General features: G+C 60.9%; 1 protein-coding gene across 2 annotated transcripts; it reads left to right on the top strand.

The window, feature by feature from the left end:
* Nucleotides 1-1067: 1067 nt before the first annotated feature.
* Gaa (alpha glucosidase) lies at nt 1068-18057 on the top strand. Of its 2 annotated transcripts, XM_026408389.2 has the most exons (20): nt 1068-1151; nt 3643-4198; nt 4493-4638; nt 5538-5703; nt 5777-5873; nt 6183-6302; nt 6374-6492; nt 6580-6711; nt 8079-8189; nt 8770-8883; nt 8963-9047; nt 9546-9663; nt 10073-10206; nt 11769-11920; nt 12039-12187; nt 15701-15842; nt 16281-16430; nt 16778-16942; nt 17079-17231; nt 17582-18057. In XM_026408389.2, exons 2-20 carry the CDS (start codon nt 3689-3691, stop codon nt 17639-17641), a joined length of 2823 nt encoding a protein of 940 aa, XP_026264174.1. In that variant the 5' UTR covers nt 1068-1151; nt 3643-3688; the 3' UTR covers nt 17642-18057. The 2 variants fall into 2 exon arrangements, with proteins under 2 accessions (XP_026264174.1, XP_026264175.1); XM_026408390.2 differs by lacking the exon at nt 16281-16430.
* Nucleotides 18058-18968: the final 911 nt, after the last annotated feature.

Here is an 18968-nt window from a genome sequence, read left to right on the forward strand (position 1 = left end):
GGGACCCATGGAGCAGGACTGGCCAGCCAGGCCACGCAGGCCACTTCATTCCTACTCAGTGCTTCTGGCGGGGCACATCTGGAAATCCACCAAGCCCACAAAGAACTTGGCCCCTTCTCCTGCCCCCACCTCCAGGGTATGTTAAAGTCAGAGGTACCGTCTGTAGGGACAAGTCAAGGCTCTCGGGACTTCCAAGGGAGGTGACCAGCAGGTCTGCCTGTCCCACGTCTGTCAGCCTCTCCCCATCATTAACCCTTTCTCCTGTGCCCTTGAATTCTATGCATCAATTACCTGTGGCTTCTCCAAATCTGAAAGGGAAAATGCTTGATGAAATAATTTCACTTTCAAATTTTGCAGCTGAAGAATAAAAACATTCTTTCTGACTATGGGAGTGAGGCCTATTGACTGTACAACATTGCAGAAGTACAGCACCACAAAGCAGGCGGGGAGGTCTTCATTCCCCACCCAGGGCAACGGCTGTGGGGATTTGGGCATCGCTCCTTACTTCCTCCTGAAGTGTGCACTCAGTCTTTGTATCCCACACCTAAAATTTGTTCATCTTAGCGTAAGCATTTTCTCACTTTAGCAAAAAAGACAAAACGCTTCGCATTATATACAATGTTTTCACGATCACAGGTTTTATGGGTTATCACGATGTTTGACTATTCCTCTAGAGAATAAGCGTGAATTGTGGGAAGTTGGAGGAGCCTCCAGATGTAGGCTCATTTCAACCTGTCACCCAGTCTTTCTGAGGATGCCCTGGGGCTGGGGCTGCAGCATGCAGTCCCGAGGTGCAGAGTGCGGCTTGGCAAGCTTTGACCGAGTCTTACTAGCCGCAGGAAGGCGACCAAGGCTTGGGCTGTGCCCACGCCGCACCTTGTCTCTGGACCCCGTAGGGACAGGCAGCCACTTGCAGGACGCTCTCCTGGGGGCACCTGTCCCGCCGGACCCGCGCCGCCACTAGGTGGCGCAGCGCAACCTGAGAGCGCGCCTGGCCTCGCGCGCCTGCGCGGGCAGCCGCGACACGTGACCGCCACGGCCCCGCCCACCGGCCGGCGGGCCACGTGACCCGCGCCCGGCCTGCCCCGGGTCTGCGCCGCGGGAGGCGTGCATGCGCGCCGGTGAGCGGCAGCGGGCCGACGTGCGCGCAGGTGAGCGGGGGCGGCCGTCCGAGGCCCGGCAGCCGGCTGCAGTGCTGGCCTCCGCGGCGGGCTGCCGGGTGCGGCGCCCGGCTGTCGGCGACCTCTTGGTGGGGAGAGTCGGGCAGTGCGGCGCGGTCGCGGGGGAGGCCCCGGTGGGTCGCGGGGGACAGTGGGCCGGGGCCCCAGACTTCCGGCCTCTCGCTGGTCCCCGCCGCGCCCAGCCGGGGAGGCTCTGCTCCGGTGTCCAAAAGCTGCGCTTCGACCCGCGCTGCTCCCGGAGAGCAGCTGCCCCGGGCACCACCAGAAAGCAGAACTCACCGGGTCAGCTGGAGCGCCTGACCTTTAGCTCTTCCCCATTTCCTCTCCGAATTGTCGAACCGAGAGATGAGCCGGGCACTCTCCCGTGCCGGGCCCAGGGCTGCCGGTCCCCATTCCCAGGACCTCGCTTCCCCCGGTGGGCGTGTTGCAGACTGCGCTCTGCCTCGCTGTGCCCCGCAGCTCCTGAAAAACGCAGATGCTGCGCGCAGACGCCGCTCTGCTGGGGTGTCCTGTCGGAGTTCCCTAGACAGTCATGGTCACCAGCTGGCACATGTGTCTAGCAGGGCCAGGTGGAGCTGGGACCCTTCAAAGTCACTATTTAGTCTTCCTGGCTGCTTCCTGGCACACAGCTCCTAAATCCTTGGAAGCTGGCCCTGTTAAGTGTAAGCGTGAAAAGTTTGCTCCCGAGGTGGCTCAAGGCCCCTAGGTAGCTTCAGGATGGGGCTGGTGACCAGGAGGACCCACACTTGATCAGAGTGAAAGTCCCCACCCAGCCACGCCTCCCAGGAAGGCTGGAGATGGGAGTCAGTTGCCAGTGGCCCTTCATTTACTCAGTCACACCTACATAATGGAGCCCCATAAAAATCCCCTGAACTGGGGTTCAGAGAGCCTCCAGGTTGCCCTACACATCTCTTCCATCTGCCAGTTCCCAAGTTATGTCTGTAACAAAGCAGAAAATTTAAGTAAAGTGCCTTCCTGAGTTCCCTGAGCCCATGTGTTGAATCACCCGACCTGAGGGGTCTGGGGACACCCCACGTGTGTAGCCAATCAGAAGTTCTAAAGGCAGCCTGGAACTTGCAGCGGGCATCCAGGGTGGGTCTGAGCTCTTACTGTGGGTCTGCCCAACTCCAGGTAGGTAGTGTGTCAGAACTGAACTGGGTAGTGTCAGAACTGAACCTCAGCCGGTGTCTGGAGAGTCCCGCTGGTGAGAGAGACTGAATGTCAAACCTTTGCTGCACCCCAGAGAGCCAATTCACCAGATGCCCCGTGGCCCCGAGCGTGGCTGATGGTCACACGGTTCCCAGCCCCCCTCTGTGATCAGGGAGGCCAGGCAGTCTCGGGACCCACGTTCGCCTCTGCTGGTGCACAGCTTTCCCCAGTGTGTCTGTTTGGTGGCCATGGGGCACCTACAGACCTCCCACGACATGGGCTTGCATTGGCTGAGGGCCCCAGTTGCTGTGCTCTGAAAATCCACGCCTGTTTCTGCCCTGGGGCCCATTCCTGGGAGACCCAGCCCCCTCTGATGAGCCAGTGTGGTTGGAGGCCCCCCTTGGTGGCCTTGCTGCCAAGACACCTCAGCCCCACCCCCCTTTCTCCTTCCTTTGGGGTCAGACTTGCATCCATGGGGCAACTTCCCGGCCTCCTTGCTCCCACTTGCTCTCAGATTAAAGGGTAATCAAGTCACCTCACGACGAACGCAGAGCTCCTCACACACTGTTGGGGACTTACCAAAAAGATAACAGGACGGTCACAGCCACCAGCACTTGAACCTTACCTCCTCATTGGCATCCCGTTCCCAGGTGCTCCAGGGTCCGCGAGCCACAGAGCGCGTCCTCCCCGTGTGCTGCAGCGAGGCCTGGAGGGGCCCTCAGAGTGGTGGGGCGAGGGCCTTTCTCGGGGCATGGCCATCCTTAGCGCGTGACCTGAGACTGCAACGCCCAAAATTCTCACTGTCTGTCAGCAGGAAAGGAACCAAGGGGAGGTGGCAGGGCCCCTAGGACACAGCTTGCTGGCCAAGACTTAGCAGCCTGGGCCCAGCCTTCCTGCAGGAGGGGGGTCCCTCTTGCCATCTGATGGTCACCCCTCCTGCTGGGCCTGTCCCTCTCCCACTGGTGCATCTCAGTTGTGACATTGTGGAAGACTCAGTGGGAGGTGATCTACAGTCCCTCTTTTTCCTTTGGTCTCCCTCCTCCCACGTCAGTCTGCATAGATTGCAGCGCCCGCCATGGCCTCTGAGGAGCACCACCATCCTGCCCCTGCTCCTGGCTTCCTTGCCAGGACGGGACGGCCTTCCTGCACCTCCTGGGCCTGCTGGACAGTTAATGAGGGACTGCAGGTGTCGCTGGAGGGTGGAGCACAGCCTGGCCTGCTCGGCCCTGGGTTTAACCACCAGCACCACAGAGAAAAAACCCACCTGCCGCCCCTCCTGCCTCCCCGCTGAGCCCAGTCCTTCCCTCGGCAGGCCTCCAGGAGCTGCCCGCACTGCCCCAGACGGGCAGGTGTCAGCCATGAATGCCAGGTGGCCGCCCTGCTCCCGCCCCGTGATGGGGGTCTGCGCCCTCATCTTCTTGGCCGCGGCTGCCCTGCTGGGGCATGTCCTGGTCCATGACTTCCCGGTGGAGGAAAGTCCCCGAGTTCACCGGCAGCAAGCCAACTGGCAAGGGCCGCGGTACACCCTGGAGCACCCTGGCCAGCCCAGAGCAGCGCCCACACAGTGTGACGTCCCCCCCAACAGCCGCTTCGACTGTGCCCCGGACAAGGCCCTGACCCAGCAGGAGTGTGAGGCCCGCGGCTGCTGCTATGTCCCAGCGAGCAGGGACCCTGAGGGCCCTCTGCTGGGGCAGCCCTGGTGTTTCTTCCCACCCAGCTACCCCAGCTACAGGATGGAGAGCCTGAGCCCCTCGGAGACGGGCTACACAGCCACCCTGACCCGCACGTCCCCCACCTTCTTCCCCAGGGACATCCTGACCTTACGACTGGACGTGCTGATGGAGACGGAGAGCCGCCTCCACTTCACGGTGGGCAGGGGCAGAGAGGACAGAGTGTGTGTGTGTGCACAGGTGACCGGGGAGTGCATTTGTGGCACTGTGTGCACCCCAGCTAGAAGCCAAGGTGGAGGCAGAACAGTGAGGCCTGGTGGTGACGGGGGCTCTAGAAGGCAGGGCTCAGGGCAGAGGTGGCCCCGGGCCTCCTCCAGGAAGCGAGGCCTCGGCCATCCCATAGGAGTCTGCAGGAGAGTGTTCAGGCAGCGGGAGGGACTGGGCATGTGCCTCCCTGTCCACGAGGGGCCTGAAGACTACTGTCTCTCCTAGATCAAAGATCCTGCTAACAAGCGCTATGAGGTGCCCCTGCAGGTCCCGCGTGTCCGCAGCCGGGCACTGTCCCCGCTCTACAGCGTGGAGTTCTCGGAGGAGCCCTTTGGGCTGGTGGTTCGCCGGAAGCTGGACGGCCGGGTGCTGTGAGTTGGGGGCCTGGGCCTCAGGCCCCAGCCAGTGGGTGTGGCCAGGGAGGGCCTCAGGGCTGGGCCTGTCAGTGAGTTGGACAGCAGCGTTCTCAGCTCTGGTCTTCTGTCGGTCTTGACCCAGGGCCCACCTCCCATCCGGGCCTCCTGGCCATACCTGGCACATCCAGACCCATGCCCACGGAGGCTCAGCGGGGCACTCTTCTGGGATCCTGGTGTGAGGTCCCTCCTGGGGGGTCACCTGGCCTAGGACTTCACCTGCCAGGAGCGGCTGGTGGTATCTTAGGCACTAACGTGGGCACAGTGGGGTGCTCCTGGCCTCTCATGAGTGAGGTGCTGACCAGCTTCCTGCAGTGCCCAGGAGACCCACCTGAATGCCAGCAGTGCCTGAGGAGGGACCCTGGCTTGGTCGAGGGTGGCACCCCCGCCAGGTGGCATGCCATTACCAGCTTTATTTTATGCATCAAATGCTGTCACTCCAGTCCGGTCCACACGCTAATGATCACTTCATTTAAACCCACGACACTTGGGTTATTGGCCTCTTACTACCCCGCTGTGGCACAGAGGCAGGGGACTCCCTGGAGGCGATGGAGCTGGGGCTCTAGCGTCCCTGCCATTGGCCCTCCTCTGTGCCTGTGTCCCTGGCATGCCCCGTGCTTGCTCGTCCCGCTGTCCTCTGCCTGGTGGGCGGGTGGGCACAGCCTCTCTGGACGTGCCCTGCATCTTCTCACTGGTTTCAGGGTGCTGAGGGCTGCTGGGCCCCTCATGGCAGTCTGTCCCCAGGTCAGCCATGGCAGAGCTGGCCAGGACACGCCCACCCTCATCAGCCCTGCACTCAGGTGGGCCCCGGTTGGCCCTGTCGGCCAGGTACAAGGGAGCCTGGTCTCCCCCTGCAGGCTGAACACAACCGTGGCCCCCCTGTTCTTCGCTGACCAATTCCTGCAGCTGTCCACCTCCCTGCCCTCCCAGTACATCGTGGGCCTCGCTGAGCACCTCAGCCCCCTAATGCTCAGCACCAACTGGACCAAGATCACCCTCTGGAACCGGGATCTGGCCCCCACGGTAAAGCAGGAGCAACCCGGTGGGTCGTGGAGTTGGTGTTCGAGAGGCTGAGTGTTACCTCCTGTGTGTCCAGCCCGGTGCCAACCTCTACGGGTCACACCCTTTCTACCTGATGCTGGAGGACAGTGGCTTGGCTCACGGGGTGTTCTTGCTGAACAGCAATGCCATGGGTGAGTCCCCTCTGCTTCCTCCACAGGCAGCCCGAGGCCCCCGCTTTCCCTGGAGGCCGCAGGGCCGCGAGATACCCAGCATGAGAAATGAGGCCAGCAGGCCCTGCCCAGCTCTGCACTCAGTGCCCCTGAGGGGTCCTGGGAAAATCCTGGGGCCTGGCCACTAGCTGCTCCTGTCCTCGACCCCCACCTGCGGGGTCGCTGCAGGGACCTGTGGGAAGAGGTGCACTCGGCTGCACTCTGGCCTATCTGTGGGTGCTGGCCTCTGGGTCAGGCATTTGTCCCTGAGCCTGGGCCATTTCCCCCCAGACGTGGTCCTGCAGCCCAGCCCGGCCCTCAGCTGGAGGTCGACAGGAGGGATCCTGGACGTGTACATCTTCGTTGGCCCGGAGCCCAAGAGCGTGGTGCAGCAGTACCTGGATGTCGTGGGTAGGCCTGTGCCCATCCTCAGCCCGCCCCGCCTGTCCTGCCCACCCGCTCACCACAAGTGTCGCCTGCAGGGTACCCCTTCATGCCTCCCTACTGGGGCCTGGGCTTCCACCTCTGCCGCTGGGGCTACTCATCCACCGCCATTGTCCGCCAGGTAGTGGAGAACATGACCAGGGCCCACTTCCCCCTGGTGAGTAGAGGGTCGCCCAGGGTCTTGGGCAGCCAGGGTCAGGCACAGCTCCTGGACCCCAGTGTGGCTCCTGTGCCGTGGCCACAGGACGTGCAGTGGAATGACCTGGACTACATGGACGCACGGAGGGACTTCACCTTCGACAGGGACAGCTTCGCAGACTTCCCGGCCACTGTGCGTCAGCTCCACCAGAGTGGCCGGCGGTACGTGATGATCGTGGTGAGTGTCCTTCCCGCAAAGCAGCCCCTGGCTTCTCCTCTTGGTGGCCTGTTCCTCGTGCCCGCCATGGTCACCCAGGACATTATCTGAGTCTCTTTGATATTGAGGGAACATTAAGAAGGCCAAAGCTTAGTCCCTGATGTCCAGTTTAAGGGTCCCTGGAAAACCTGTCTCATTCAGGATTCTTCGGGTGTGGGTTACTTCAGCCACCTTAAAGCCACAGGCTTTACAGTAAGCTCATGTAAGGGGATGGCTTGGGGAGCTGGACACAGGACAGCTGTCTCCTGGCCCAGTCCCTTCCCCAGGGCAGCTGTCTGCGTGGGGTGGAGGGAGGGCATGGCTGAGGGCGCAGCCCAGAGCACAGGTGTGCACTTCAGGAGGTGGTCTGGTCAGGTCTCATGGCCAGCCCTTATAAGAGATGTGGGAAGTGGGAGCCACGGAGCTCAGTCACCCCACGGAGACCCCTTCAGTGGAGGACATTCAGTGGCCGAGGGGCTTAGAGCTGCATGGACCTGACCCCTCCATCACTGCCACCCTTCAAAGGGCAGCAAACATTAGCCGCCACCTCACAGAGAGTACTTTTTGTATGATTTTTTTTCGTTGTAGATAGACACGAGACCTTTATTTTATTAATTTATTTGTATGTGGTGCTAAGAGTCAAAACCCAGGGCTGGAGATGTGGCTCAGCGGTAGCGCGCTCGCCTGGCATGCGTGCGGCCCGGGTTCGATCCTCAGCACCACATACCAACAAAGATGTTGTGTCCGCCAAGAACTGAAAAATAAATATTAAAAAATAAATAAATAAATAAATAAGTTTAAAAAAAAAAAAAAAAAAAAGAGTCAAAACCCAGAGCCTCACAGATGCCAGTCAAAACCCAGGGCCTCACAGATGCCCTCACTAGCCACAACCCAGCCCTTTCCTATTTTTTTTTTTTTAATCACTAAGAAAGAAGTAAATGGATGTGGTGCAGAGGCTGAGACAGGAGGATCACAAGTTCAAGGCCAGCCTCAGCAAGTTAGCAAGACCCTCTCAGAATTTAAATAATGGGGCGAGCAGCTGAGTGGCAGAGTGCTTGCCTGTCTAGCAACACATGGGAGGCCCTGGGCTTGACCCTCAGCACTGCAAAACAAAACAAAAAGTAGCTGGTCCCTTCAGGCATGCCGGCGAGCCTGGGGGAAGAGCCCTCCCAGACACGGCCCTGCAGCCAGCTGGCCCGTCCCTGTCTGCGGGCAGCACGTGGACACACTTGGGGTGGGCCGCACATGTGTCTGGCTTTACCCTGCACAGTTTTCCCAGAGATTGGTTTTGGATTGGTGGAAGGTTTTGGGCCCCGTCCTTCCACCCTGACCTGTTTCCTGCACCCCAGGACCCTGCCATCAGCAGCTCGGGCCCTGCTGGGAGTTACAGACCCTTTGACGAGGGCCTGCGGAGGGGGGTGTTCATCACCAATGAGACTGGACAGCCGCTGATTGGAAAGGTAGGAGGTCTGGGTGCTCCGGCCAGTGGGACTGGGGCAGCCGTTGGGAAAGACTGGGATTCCAGAGACGCCTGTCAGGGGGACAGAGTGGGAGGGTGGGTCACAGCTGGGGCGGCCGTGGCCCTTGACAGGACACCCTGGAGTTCTTCCGTCAGGGGTTCTTGGGCTCCATGGGAAGTTGGCCACCCAGGCACAGCCCTGCAGACCCCCCGGGAGGCTGCGGGGTTCTTCTTGTCCTTCTGAGGGGACAAGAGGAAGGGGGGCCCCTGAGGGAGGGGCTAGGCAGGACTCCCCAGGACACAGAGTGAGCCTGGACTCGGGCCTGGGGACCCTTGTCCTAGAGTGAGGGCTTAGAACGGTGTCAGAAGGACACTGTCCGTGGTGCATTCATATCCTGCCTGGATGGGTACGGTGGTCCCAGGGCTGAGGCCCCTCCAGCCCTCTCAGACCTGCCCATGACCTCCTGGGCTGAGGTCTCAGGTTGCAGAATTGGACACTGACCAAGAGCGAGGCTGAGACGCAGCAGGGCCTTGGCGCAGACTGGCTGGGGTGGGGCCTCTCCCTCTGCCCTCTCTTCCAGGTGTGGCCCGGATCCTGTGCCTTCCCCGACTTCACCAACCCCGAGACCCTTGACTGGTGGCAGGACATGGTGGCCGAGTTCCATGCCCAGGTGCCCTTTGATGGCATGTGGATTGTAAGTGTGGCCCCCGCCCCTGGCATCCCTGGCCTCTGGGGCCCAGCCCCGCCCTCTGCCCACTGGCCCTCTCTTACAGGACATGAATGAGCCGTCCAACTTTGTGAGGGGCTCTGAGCATGGCTGCCCCAGCAACGACCTGGAAAACCCCCCCTACGTGCCTGGTGAGCCCACCGCCCCCGGGCTGCCACCTGGGGGTTGATGGCTCCAATCAGGGGCTTCCCTTCCCTAGTTCTGGAGTCTCCAAGCTGAGAAGCCATAGGCAGCAGCCAGCCAGGAGAGAGGGAGGGAAGGGAGAGGGGAGGCAGGGGCCCAGCAGTGAGGTCCAGGTGGTGACACGTCCAAGGGTGCAGATGGTCACGTGCAGCCAGTACTTCAGAGGAGGGACAGGGGACACTTGCCATGGGTCACGAGAAGGTGGACATGAAGCTGGGGATCTGCAGAGCCTTTGGGAATAATGGGGGTGGTACAGGGACGTGCCCCAAGTCTTTGGGCCACAGCCATGACCAGGGAAGGGTCCCAGGCCTGTTGGGGGCATGAGGTCAGCTTCAGGAAGTACCTCTGGGCTGAGCCTGGGGAGACAGAAACCAGGGTGCCGGACGGGGCACTGTGGACCCCCACCCTGGGAGGAAGACCATGGAAAGCAGCCCCACTCTCTGCAGGGGTGGTAGGTGGGACCCTGCAGGCAGCCACCATCTGTGCCTCCAGCCACCAGTTCCTCTCCACACACTATGACCTCCATAACCTGTACGGCCTGACCGAAGCCATCGCCTCCAATAGGTGAGGGCTTCCTGCACTGCCCTCCCTGCCCTGTCCTGCCCAGCCTGTCCCTGCTCACGCCGACAGCAGACCAAGGGAGGAGAGGATACTTGGACGCCCTGGGGCCAGCAGGGCCTGAGCCCTCTGCTCACCCCACCCCCGCCTGGCGCCAGAAGCCTGGTGTGTCCTGCCATTGCCCAGATGGGCGGCTGCACCGGCAGGGACCCCATGAGTCCTAGGCAGAGTCAGCTGGGCCAGCCCACTGCTGACGAGCCCAGCAGAAGTTGGCAGTCACCTCTGTCCCTGCGCTGCAGCCTCCTGTCTCCCTGTGGTCAGTTCCTTTTCCCCATGCTGTCCACCCGCTGCTGTGACCTGCTACTCCACTCTGGCAGATGGCAAGGGGTTTTCAAGTGTCCCCTGCTCCACTCAGGGCCCTGGTGAAGACTCGGGGGACACGACCATTTGTGATCTCCCGCTCAACCTTCGCTGGCCACGGCCGATACGCTGGGCACTGGACAGGGGACGTGTGGAGCAGCTGGGAGCAGCTGTCCTACTCTGTGCCAGGTGAGAGCACCCGTCAGGAGGAGTGATCAGAGGTCAGCGGGGGCCCCTCTCGGGGAGCTGGGCCCCAGCACTGGATGTTGGACTCAGCACAGTCCAGATGGAGCTACAGTGGCTTGGGGGCCCACCACTGGGTCACAGGGCGCGAGGCCGACTGGCCCCTGCACACCTGTGCTCGCCCAGGAGCTGTGCAGGATGACCCCTTGTGTCACCTCGCTTGTGGGGGGTCCTTGTCTCTAGTTTACCCCGACTACTGCCCCAAAGCCATCCAGTTCTCACCTCTCACAGTTCCCCTCATGGTGACGCGTCCTAACTGCAGGAAACTGGATCCCTCCTCACAGGGTGCCACCTGCCCCACCCAGCTCGGTGCCCAGCTCTGCCCAACAAGAAGGAATTTAATCTTGTCCCAGGAGCTTTGATGCCGTTGAGGCGTGTTAGACACAGAACTGGCTCAGGAGCCCCAGAGAAGGGGTCTGGGAGTGAGGAGTGCCGGGTCACCACATGGGCAACTGAGAGAGCGTCACCAGAGCCCTGTGGCCTCGGAGATGTTCTGACCAGTGGAGTCTCACCTCTGTGTGTGACACTTGTGCAGACCCACAGGCCACGGGGTCTGGCCTGGCCAAGCTCTGGGGAGAAGTGAGCCCCTGTGGTAGGGGCCTCCGCCTCTGCGCAGTCACCCGCGTCCCACCCGGGGTAGCTGCGAGAGCTGGGGCCACCATGAGCGGCCTGCAGGGTCCAGCACACAGGCCTTTTCGCTCCCTCTGGGTCTTGATTTTGATTCTCATGCCACTGAACAAAGTCCTGCAGTTCTCAGGATCCGCTGCAGCCCAGAGAAGTCCCCTGTGGTCCCAGCTGGGCCCCGTCCTGCTGTCTCAGCTCTGACTCTGGGTCCTGGTTCCCGGGGCCTTGGGGAGAGTGGGCCTAGGGAAGCGGCACTAGGCTGGACAGGAGGACCTGCGCCAGTCTACCTCTGAGCAGAGGGATAGACTGCCCCAAGCCAGGACCACAGCTGGGGTTTGACACGGCTGGGCTGTGCCCTCTGCCAGGCTGGAGGCGAGTCTGAGCCAAGGTGCTGGCCACATGGCCAGGGAGCACCAGGGTCCCTGGGGCAGACCCGCACGCCACCACAGCCCTGGGGTCCTCCCATCACGGGCTCCCGGTGCTGGCTCCAGGCTCTGTCCGTCACAGGGCTGCCTCCACGGTGCTTGTCCCCATGCACACCTCCTTATGAGGTCGCTGGTGTAAGTCACCGGGTCAGGGCCTACCCGAGGGCCTCGGCAGCCTGACTTCCAAATGAGGTCACGCTCTCCGTCCAGGAGGATGGGACTCAAATGTGTCTTTCTGGGGACACAGTTCCGCCCATACAGGGGTCTGATTAGCTCTGCTTACCCGGGTCCCAGGAAGCAGTCCACAGGGCAGACACAAGGCTGCTGGCCCCAGGTGGAAGCAGGGCCAGACCCTTATTCTGGGAGGGATGTGGCAGGATCCGCACTGCTGCCAGCCCGGCATCGTGGCCTGCCTGCCCTCCCCCAGCCACCTGAGGTCATCTGCCTCTGCCTTCCCAGAAGTCCTGCAGTTCAACCTGCTGGGGGTGCCCCTGGTCGGGGCAGACATCTGTGGCTTCCTGGGCAACACCTCAGAGGAGCTGTGTGTGCGCTGGACCCAGCTCGGGGCCTTCTACCCCTTCATGCGGAACCACAATGACCTGCACAGCCTGGTGAGGGCAGGTTCCTGCCTCTGCCGTGTCCCCCATGCGGGTGGCCAGGGAGCACTGGGGTCCCCAGGGCAGACCCGCTGTGGGACCCTGGACCCCTTTGCTCTCTGCACCCACACAGCCACAAGAGCCCTACAGGTTCAGCGAGATGGCCCAGCAGGCCATGAGGAAGGCGCTCACCCTGCGCTACGCGCTGCTGCCCCACCTCTACACGCTGTTCCACGCTGCCCACGTCAGGGGCGAGACCGTGGCCCGGCCCCTCTTCCTGGAGTGAGTCCTGGGCTAAGGAGCGATGGCCCATATGTGCCCCTGGGTGAGAGCTGACCAGGAGCCTGCAGACACCAGGGCAGCCCCATCCCGCTACACGCTGGGTTCCCAGGACCCTAAGTGAGTGGGATCGAGGTGCCCCCAGTGTCCCCTAAGGTCACAGTTCAGTGCCAGGGCATTCAGGATATGGAAAACCCAGGATGAAGAACAGTAGTACCAACCAGGCCAGCCTGATGGCACAGCAAGGAACAAGATGGGCATCATTGGTCCATCTGGGGCTGGCTTGAGGAGGACAGCTAGAGACCCAGCTGTCCCCGGCAGGACTTAGTGCATACAAGGAGTCACCTTATAAAATGGCACCCTCCATCAGGAGCCAAGGAAGGGAGTCGTTGGTCACTCTCTGCAGATGTCGGGTGTCTCCCTCCACCTGCACCAGCCCAGGTGGACTCCACAGTGGACTGTCAGGGGTGACGCTGAGGGAAAGTTTACGGAACTCCGTGATGGCAACCAGGGCCCTGGCAAGGGAGCACTTCCCAAGCATAAGCACAAAGAAAGGGGAGGAGGTCGAATTCAGAGAGAAAGGAAAGCTTTGCTGAATGGGAACAGGAAAAGTCTCTGAATATAAGCAAAAAATTAAAAACTGCTCTATACATCAATTGTAATGGCAGATAGAGGAGAGACACTGTCAATAACATGACAGTCCCTGTTCCTGATGCATGAAGAATGCATAATCTGCTGGGCATGGTGGTGCACGACTATAATCCCAGCGGCTCAGGAGGCTGAGACAGGAGGATCACCAGCCTCAGCAAAAGCAAGGCACTAAGCAACTCAGTGAGACCCTGTCTCTAAGTAAGACCAAAATAGGGTTATGGATGTGGCTCAGTGGTCCAGTGCCCTGAATTCAATCCCAGTTGGCCCTCCTGCAAAAATAATAATAATAATAATGATGCATTTTCTACTGGCAAGACTAGTATTAACCAAATAGAGGGCTTGGGCAGGGCTCAGTGGCAGAGCACTTGCCTAGCCTGTGCCAGGCCTTGGGTTCCATCGCCAGCACCAGGCCAGGCACAGTGTACACACCTGTGATCCCAGTGACCTGGGAGGCTGAGGCAGGAGGATGACAAGGTTGAGGCCAGCATCACCAACTTAGCAAGACCCTGTCTCAAAACTGTTGCTCGGTGGTTAAGGACCCCTGGATTCAATTCCCAGTACCAAAAAGAAAGAAGGCAGGCACCAAACAGGAGCTGGGTTAACAGAGCAGGGACGCGCATGGCAGTGGCTCTCTCAGCAGCGATGTGACTTGAATTATTTCCTGTATTATATTTTGTTAGATTTTTTGGTGGTTTCCCTGAGGACTGTAGTTCACGTCTTGGAGCTTATGCCACATACCATCCAAGGGTGTAAAATGGGGTTGCACCCTGCCCTGCTGTGCCTGTCCCACCGAGCCTGCCTCCCCACGTCGTGCGCCTGCTGACAGCCTGGTGCAGACATCAGGAAGCATGGTGCAGTTGTCTTCCAAGGCAGTCGGGAGACAGCGTGGCAGTACCACTGGCTTCTGTGCCTCTGCGGTGGCCTGAGCCTCGCCCCGTGTTTGTTTCTTCCTGTGTGCTGGTTACTGATGTCCTCCAATGGATCAGAGGACCCGTCTTGCTCGGCAGGTTGCCACTGGTGAATGCGGGCCACTGTTGGTCTGGAAGGGCGGTCTTGCTCAGTCAGAGCCCTCAAGGGCCCTTGTTTTCCCCCAGAGCTCCCAGCAGGTCACGCAGCCTTGGGGCCAAACTGCCTCTTGAGCTTCTCTCAGGTTCCCGTCTTTGGCTTCCACAGGCCGGTCATGGTGTATCAGGTGTAGGTGTCTTTGCATGTATCCCGCGTGGAGTTGTTGAGCTGCTTGGATGTGTCATGTTTCTCCTTGGGCTGGGGTGAGCTCACGGTAGCACACTAGCCAGGCATGAGGTGAGGTCCTGGTGTCATCTCCAACACTGCAGAATTCTTTTCAGACTTGGGTAAGCTGAGGCACGTTTCCTGCCCTCTCTCCTGCTCCTGGGACTCCCTACGCCTGGATGCACGCTACTGTCTGCCGCCTTCGTCTGTCTTCTCCCTGTTCCCCACAGACAGTCTCCACAGACCCAGCTCCACTTCCCTCTCCTTGGCTTGCTCCAGTCCCCTGTGGCCCTCCCAGAGTGCTCCATTCTTAACCTCTCTGTCTTCGTGGGCGCCCTGCAGGGCAAGTCTCGCCCTTACACTCCCTGTTCTCAAGATTGGTGACTTAGGGTTTGTAAGTCCAAAGCTGGGCTTCCCTGGGGACCCTGCCTTCCCTGGGCCACCCTCCGCGTTTCCTGGCACGTCTGGTACGCTTTCCTTTCTCACTGGACATTTTCAACACTCAGCTCTGGAATCAGATTCCGTGTCCCTCCCCCAGGCTGAGTTGCCCTTGGCCACTGTCACTGTGCTGTGTCATGCCTCCCCTGAGTTGATCTGTGATCTGTGGTCTCTGTGGTGTGTGGCCACGGAAGTCTGCTCAGCTACCCTGATAGGGACAGCGGGTCTCCTGGCCTCTGCCACGTGACTCTGTGTCAGGCACACCTTCCACGCTGGCCAGGCTGAGTTCCTGCTCCTGCCAGGGCTGGCCAGTAGTGTGTGATCCCTGCCCAGGCCACTGCGAGCTCTGGCTCTTCTCCAGAGTCCCGGGCCTTGTCTGCTGTGTTCTTGTTGGTTGTGCGGAGCAGGAGGTCGAGGGAGGCCCTCACTCCTCCACCGCCATCCATGGCACCCCAGGAGCTGTGTTCTGAAACAGACACTGGCCTGAGAAACTCATGCCTCCAAGAAAAGAGCCAGGGTGGCAAGGAGGTGGTGGGACGGTCATCTTCAAACGCATTTCCCGCGGGGCGATCAGTGGACATGTTTGTGCGACTGGTGATGTCCGCCATTCTACGTGATGCGTTTTGGCTTTACAAAGAGAAACCTGTACTGAAGAGGTCATCTGACCTGGTGCTCCCTCCATGTGCTGTGCCTGCCCAGCCCTGGACCCCGTCAGTAGGCGGCGAAGGGCACGGACCAGGTGACATCAAGACGATCTCAGTGAAGTCATCAGAAGACGGGCAGGGATCGTGCCAGATGTCAGCGACCACTGCCTTTGGTCGTGGGGTTGTGGAGGACTTTTCCTGGTTGAGGATACGGTTTGGTACTTTTCCAAGTGTCTGAGTTGGACAGATGGTGTCACTACTTTGATAATCAGAAAATAAGTGAGCAAAGTCAAGTCAGGGGCCTCCCGAGGCCTCAGGGAAGCCGACTCCTGCACTGGGCCCTGGCCCCCGGAATGTGGGTGGGCATGGGTCATTTTTCACCTGTGGCTGGAATCAGCCCTGCTCCAGGGATCCCCGGTGCTTTGGCTCCGTGGGCCTCCCAGAGATGGGAATTCTGGCTCCACCTTCTGAGCCCCCGTGGGTGAATACCTGTCCATAGAAGGGTCTCTCTGCCCACTCCTGTACCAGCCCACATGCCCGTCCCTCTTTGAAGGTTCCCTGAGGACCGGCACACCTGGGGCGTGGACCGCCAGCTCCTGTGGGGAGAGGCTCTTCTGGTCACGCCCGTGCTCGAGCCTGGGAAGGACCAAGTGACCGGCTACTTCCCCTCGGGCACCTGGTACGACCTGCAGCTGGTGAGTCCCAGCGACCCTGCAACCCGCCTGTCCCTGTGGCAGGTGCTGGAAAGAGGCACTGCTCCTGGAGTCCTGGCTGCTGTGGGCCTCACCTGGGTGCTCCACACTCGGGCCCCCAGCTCTTCACAGTCACCCCGTCTCCAGGGAGGAAACAGGCCTCTGTGGATGACCTGCTGGGGTCCCTCAGCCACCACAAAGCCCCTGCTGACCTGGGGTCCCCTGACCTGTCCCTCAACCCAGACCCTGGGTCCAGGCCTTTCAGGCTCTGTCCCACCAGGCATCTGGATCCCGACGGAGAGCCCCAAGTCTGCCCAAGGTCATAGCCAGCTGTCTGTACTAGGCCCCCATGTCACCCTTGGGAGATAGGACAACAGCTCCCGGTGCCAGCCTGGGGACCTTGGCATCCTGGGACACTTCTGACACAACAACTCCCTCCAGGTGCCAGTAGAGGCCCTCGGCAGCCTCCCCCCTCTACCTGCAGCACCTCCCTGCCCTGCCATCCACAGTGAGGGGCAGTGGGTGACACTGCCAGCTCCACTGGACACCATCAACGTCCACCTGCGGGCTGGGTACATCGTGCCCATGCAGGTACTGGCCAGGCAGCTGAGAGGAGGCCTGAACACCATGCTGTGGGGGTGGGGCCGTCAGAAGGGCCTGTCCCCCCAGGTGGATGGTGACTAGGGAACTGGTGAGGGGCACAGCGTGGCCAGCTGTCCCTCAGGCACTCTGTCAGAGGCCCTGTCAGGTCTCAGTCCCTGGTGGCACTTGAGGGGGGACAGACTGGGGTTCATCTGCCTGGCCTTGGACAGGGTGGTCACCATGGGTGTCCAGCCCAGTCTGTCCCTTGTTCCCACTTCCCCATAGCCAAGACTCAGTGTCCCCCTGTGGTGGAGGCCACCAGACTGGGGCTGTGACGTGTGTCCACCCCCTCCCAGGGTCCTGCCCTCACGACCACAGAGTCCCGCCAGCAGCCCATGGCCCTGGCTGTGGCCCTGACTGCTGGTGGCGAGGCCCATGGGGAGCTGTTCTGGGATGACGGGGAGAGCCTGGACACGCTGGAGCGCGGGGCCTACACTCAGCTCACCTTCCTGGCCAGGAACGTGAGTCCTGGGCAGTGGGCAGGGTTGTCGAGGGGGGCTTGCCCTGGTCGGGGGGAGGTGCCATGGAGTCTCTGCTCTGGCGGTTCCCCCTTCTGTCTGCTGATACCTCTGCACTGTCCCCATCTGCACTGGCCAGAACACCGTTGTGAATGAATTGGTGCATGTGGCCAGGGAGGGGGCCAGCCTGCAGCTGAGGACAGTGGCCATCCTGGGAGTGGACCCAGCCCCCCAGCAGGTCCTCTCCAATGGGGTCCCTGTCTCCAACTTCACCTACAGCCCCGACACCAAGGCAAGAGGGCGAGTTGGGAGTGGGGCTCTTGTCTTGGGTGGGATGGGAGTAGGGCCGTGAGGATCCCGGTGACCCAGTGCCACCCAGCTTGCACCATGGAGGTGCTGTTGGGAGGGAGCAGAGGGTGCCAGGGCTCAGGTGAAGAGGAGCTTCTCAGGGGAGGAGCCGGCCTCTGCTGCTCCCGTCTGCTCCTGGAGGGCAGTGGGATCACAGAACCTGTTTCCAAGGGCATGAGGTGCTGATGCCTTGGTGGGGAGGGGAGGGGCGGCCCCGTCCCTCGCGCCCTTGGGCACCCAGGCCCCTCTGCTGGGAGCTGTGTGGCACTCACATTTCCTCTTTTTCTCCTCCAGACCCTGGCTGTCCCTGTGTGGCTGGCCATGGCGGAGCAGTTCCGCATCAGCTGGTCTTAACAGTGGCCTGGCTTCTCCACGGAGGTGGTTGCCCTGCCAGGCACTGCTGTGGGCCCCACCGGCCACGTGGGCAGTGCTGAACCCCCGGCGGCGCTCAGGGTCTGCACTACCTCCCCACACATCTGGGTTTTTTCCCGGATCCTGTGGTTGCAGTGCCCTTGAGGGCCACCGTGTCAGGAACACCGTGACACTTGTCACCATGTGCAGCTGCATCCACTGCCCCCAGCTGACTGTCCGTGATGTCAGGGTCAGGAAGGGTGCTCTGGATGGCACGTGTGCCTGCACCAAGGTCGGCCACCCTGCTGTGACTGCAGCTGTGACTTGAGAAGGGACGAGCCCGGGTGCTGCAGAGCCCAGGACTTGGGACGCTTGCTCTGAAGTGCCATGACCTTTAATAAAAGGGGTATTTGGAACCAGCTCCTGTGTCCTTCTGAGGCCCAGGGTGGGAGGAGTGTCCAGGAGCCATGAAGGGAGGCAGCTACACTCAAGAGGTCCCTGGTGCCACCCCACTTCTCAGGGCAGCACCCTTCCTGTTCCCCCATCACCTGTACAACCCCTCACCTCATTTTCCCATTACCACCCTTGGGTCCCTATGTTGCCTCATGTCCCCACATCATCTCATGTCCCCATGTCACCTCACCTCCCAGTATTCCCCAGCTCTGAGGCAATGGAGAATGTCTAGGCCTGGGGAAATAGGTGGGGCGTTCCTTCTGCCCCAGGGCTGTGGACAAGAGGACCTCAGAAGGGGCTTCCCAGCAGTGAGGCCAGAGATCTGTCCCCAGGTGACAGAGGGAACATTTGGGCCCAGGGTGTCCTTGGCAAGTCCTAAAAAAAGGAAGCCCATTTTACTGAGGCCACCCAGGCCAGCACAAGTCACCATCACCGGCTGGCAGATCCCTCAAAAACATCTTGTCATGTGACCTGCTGGCCCCGTGCTTACCTCTGTGGCCTCGGGGAATCTGGGGTCAGAAGTGCAGCAAGCCATGGAACCTGTCTGACCGGCAGCCCTGCTGCACCGCCCTGGGGACATGTCCATAGGAGCAGAGAAGGCCTGTGTCCTGCAGGGCCTAAGCCCAGCTGCCACTTTGCCAACAGGGATCTGTCGGACAAGTCACCTCGCGCACCCAGGCGGTCCTGTAGCAAGGGGACAGAACCACAGTGGCTGCAGGTGCTCCACCCCTGCTTCCTGGCAACGTGGCGAGACCTGGTCTCAGAGTGAGACATAAGAAGGGCTGGGCCCCGGTTAGAACAGATGCACTCCATGCAGGTCTGACCTTATCAAGGTGGACTCTGCTGTCAGTTAAACTAACAGAACCAAAGAGCAGGG

This window comes from Urocitellus parryii, chromosome 7 (genome assembly GCF_045843805.1).
Source record: "Urocitellus parryii isolate mUroPar1 chromosome 7, mUroPar1.hap1, whole genome shotgun sequence".
In the NCBI taxonomy this organism is placed as follows: domain Eukaryota; kingdom Metazoa; phylum Chordata; class Mammalia; order Rodentia; family Sciuridae; genus Urocitellus; species Urocitellus parryii.

Excerpts from the sequence above, each read along its gene's own strand:
- Gaa (XM_026408389.2), top strand. The coding sequence starts at position 3,689 with ATGAATGCCAGGTGGCCGCCCTGCTCCCGCCCCGTGATGGGGGTCTGC. Across the intron at positions 16,431-16,777 it reads GGTACATCGTGCCCATGCAG|GGTCCTGCCCTCACGACCAC; the intron begins GTACTGGCCAGG and ends ACCCCCTCCCAG. Across the intron at positions 17,232-17,581 it reads CCTACAGCCCCGACACCAAG|ACCCTGGCTGTCCCTGTGTG; the intron begins GCAAGAGGGCGA and ends TTTCTCCTCCAG.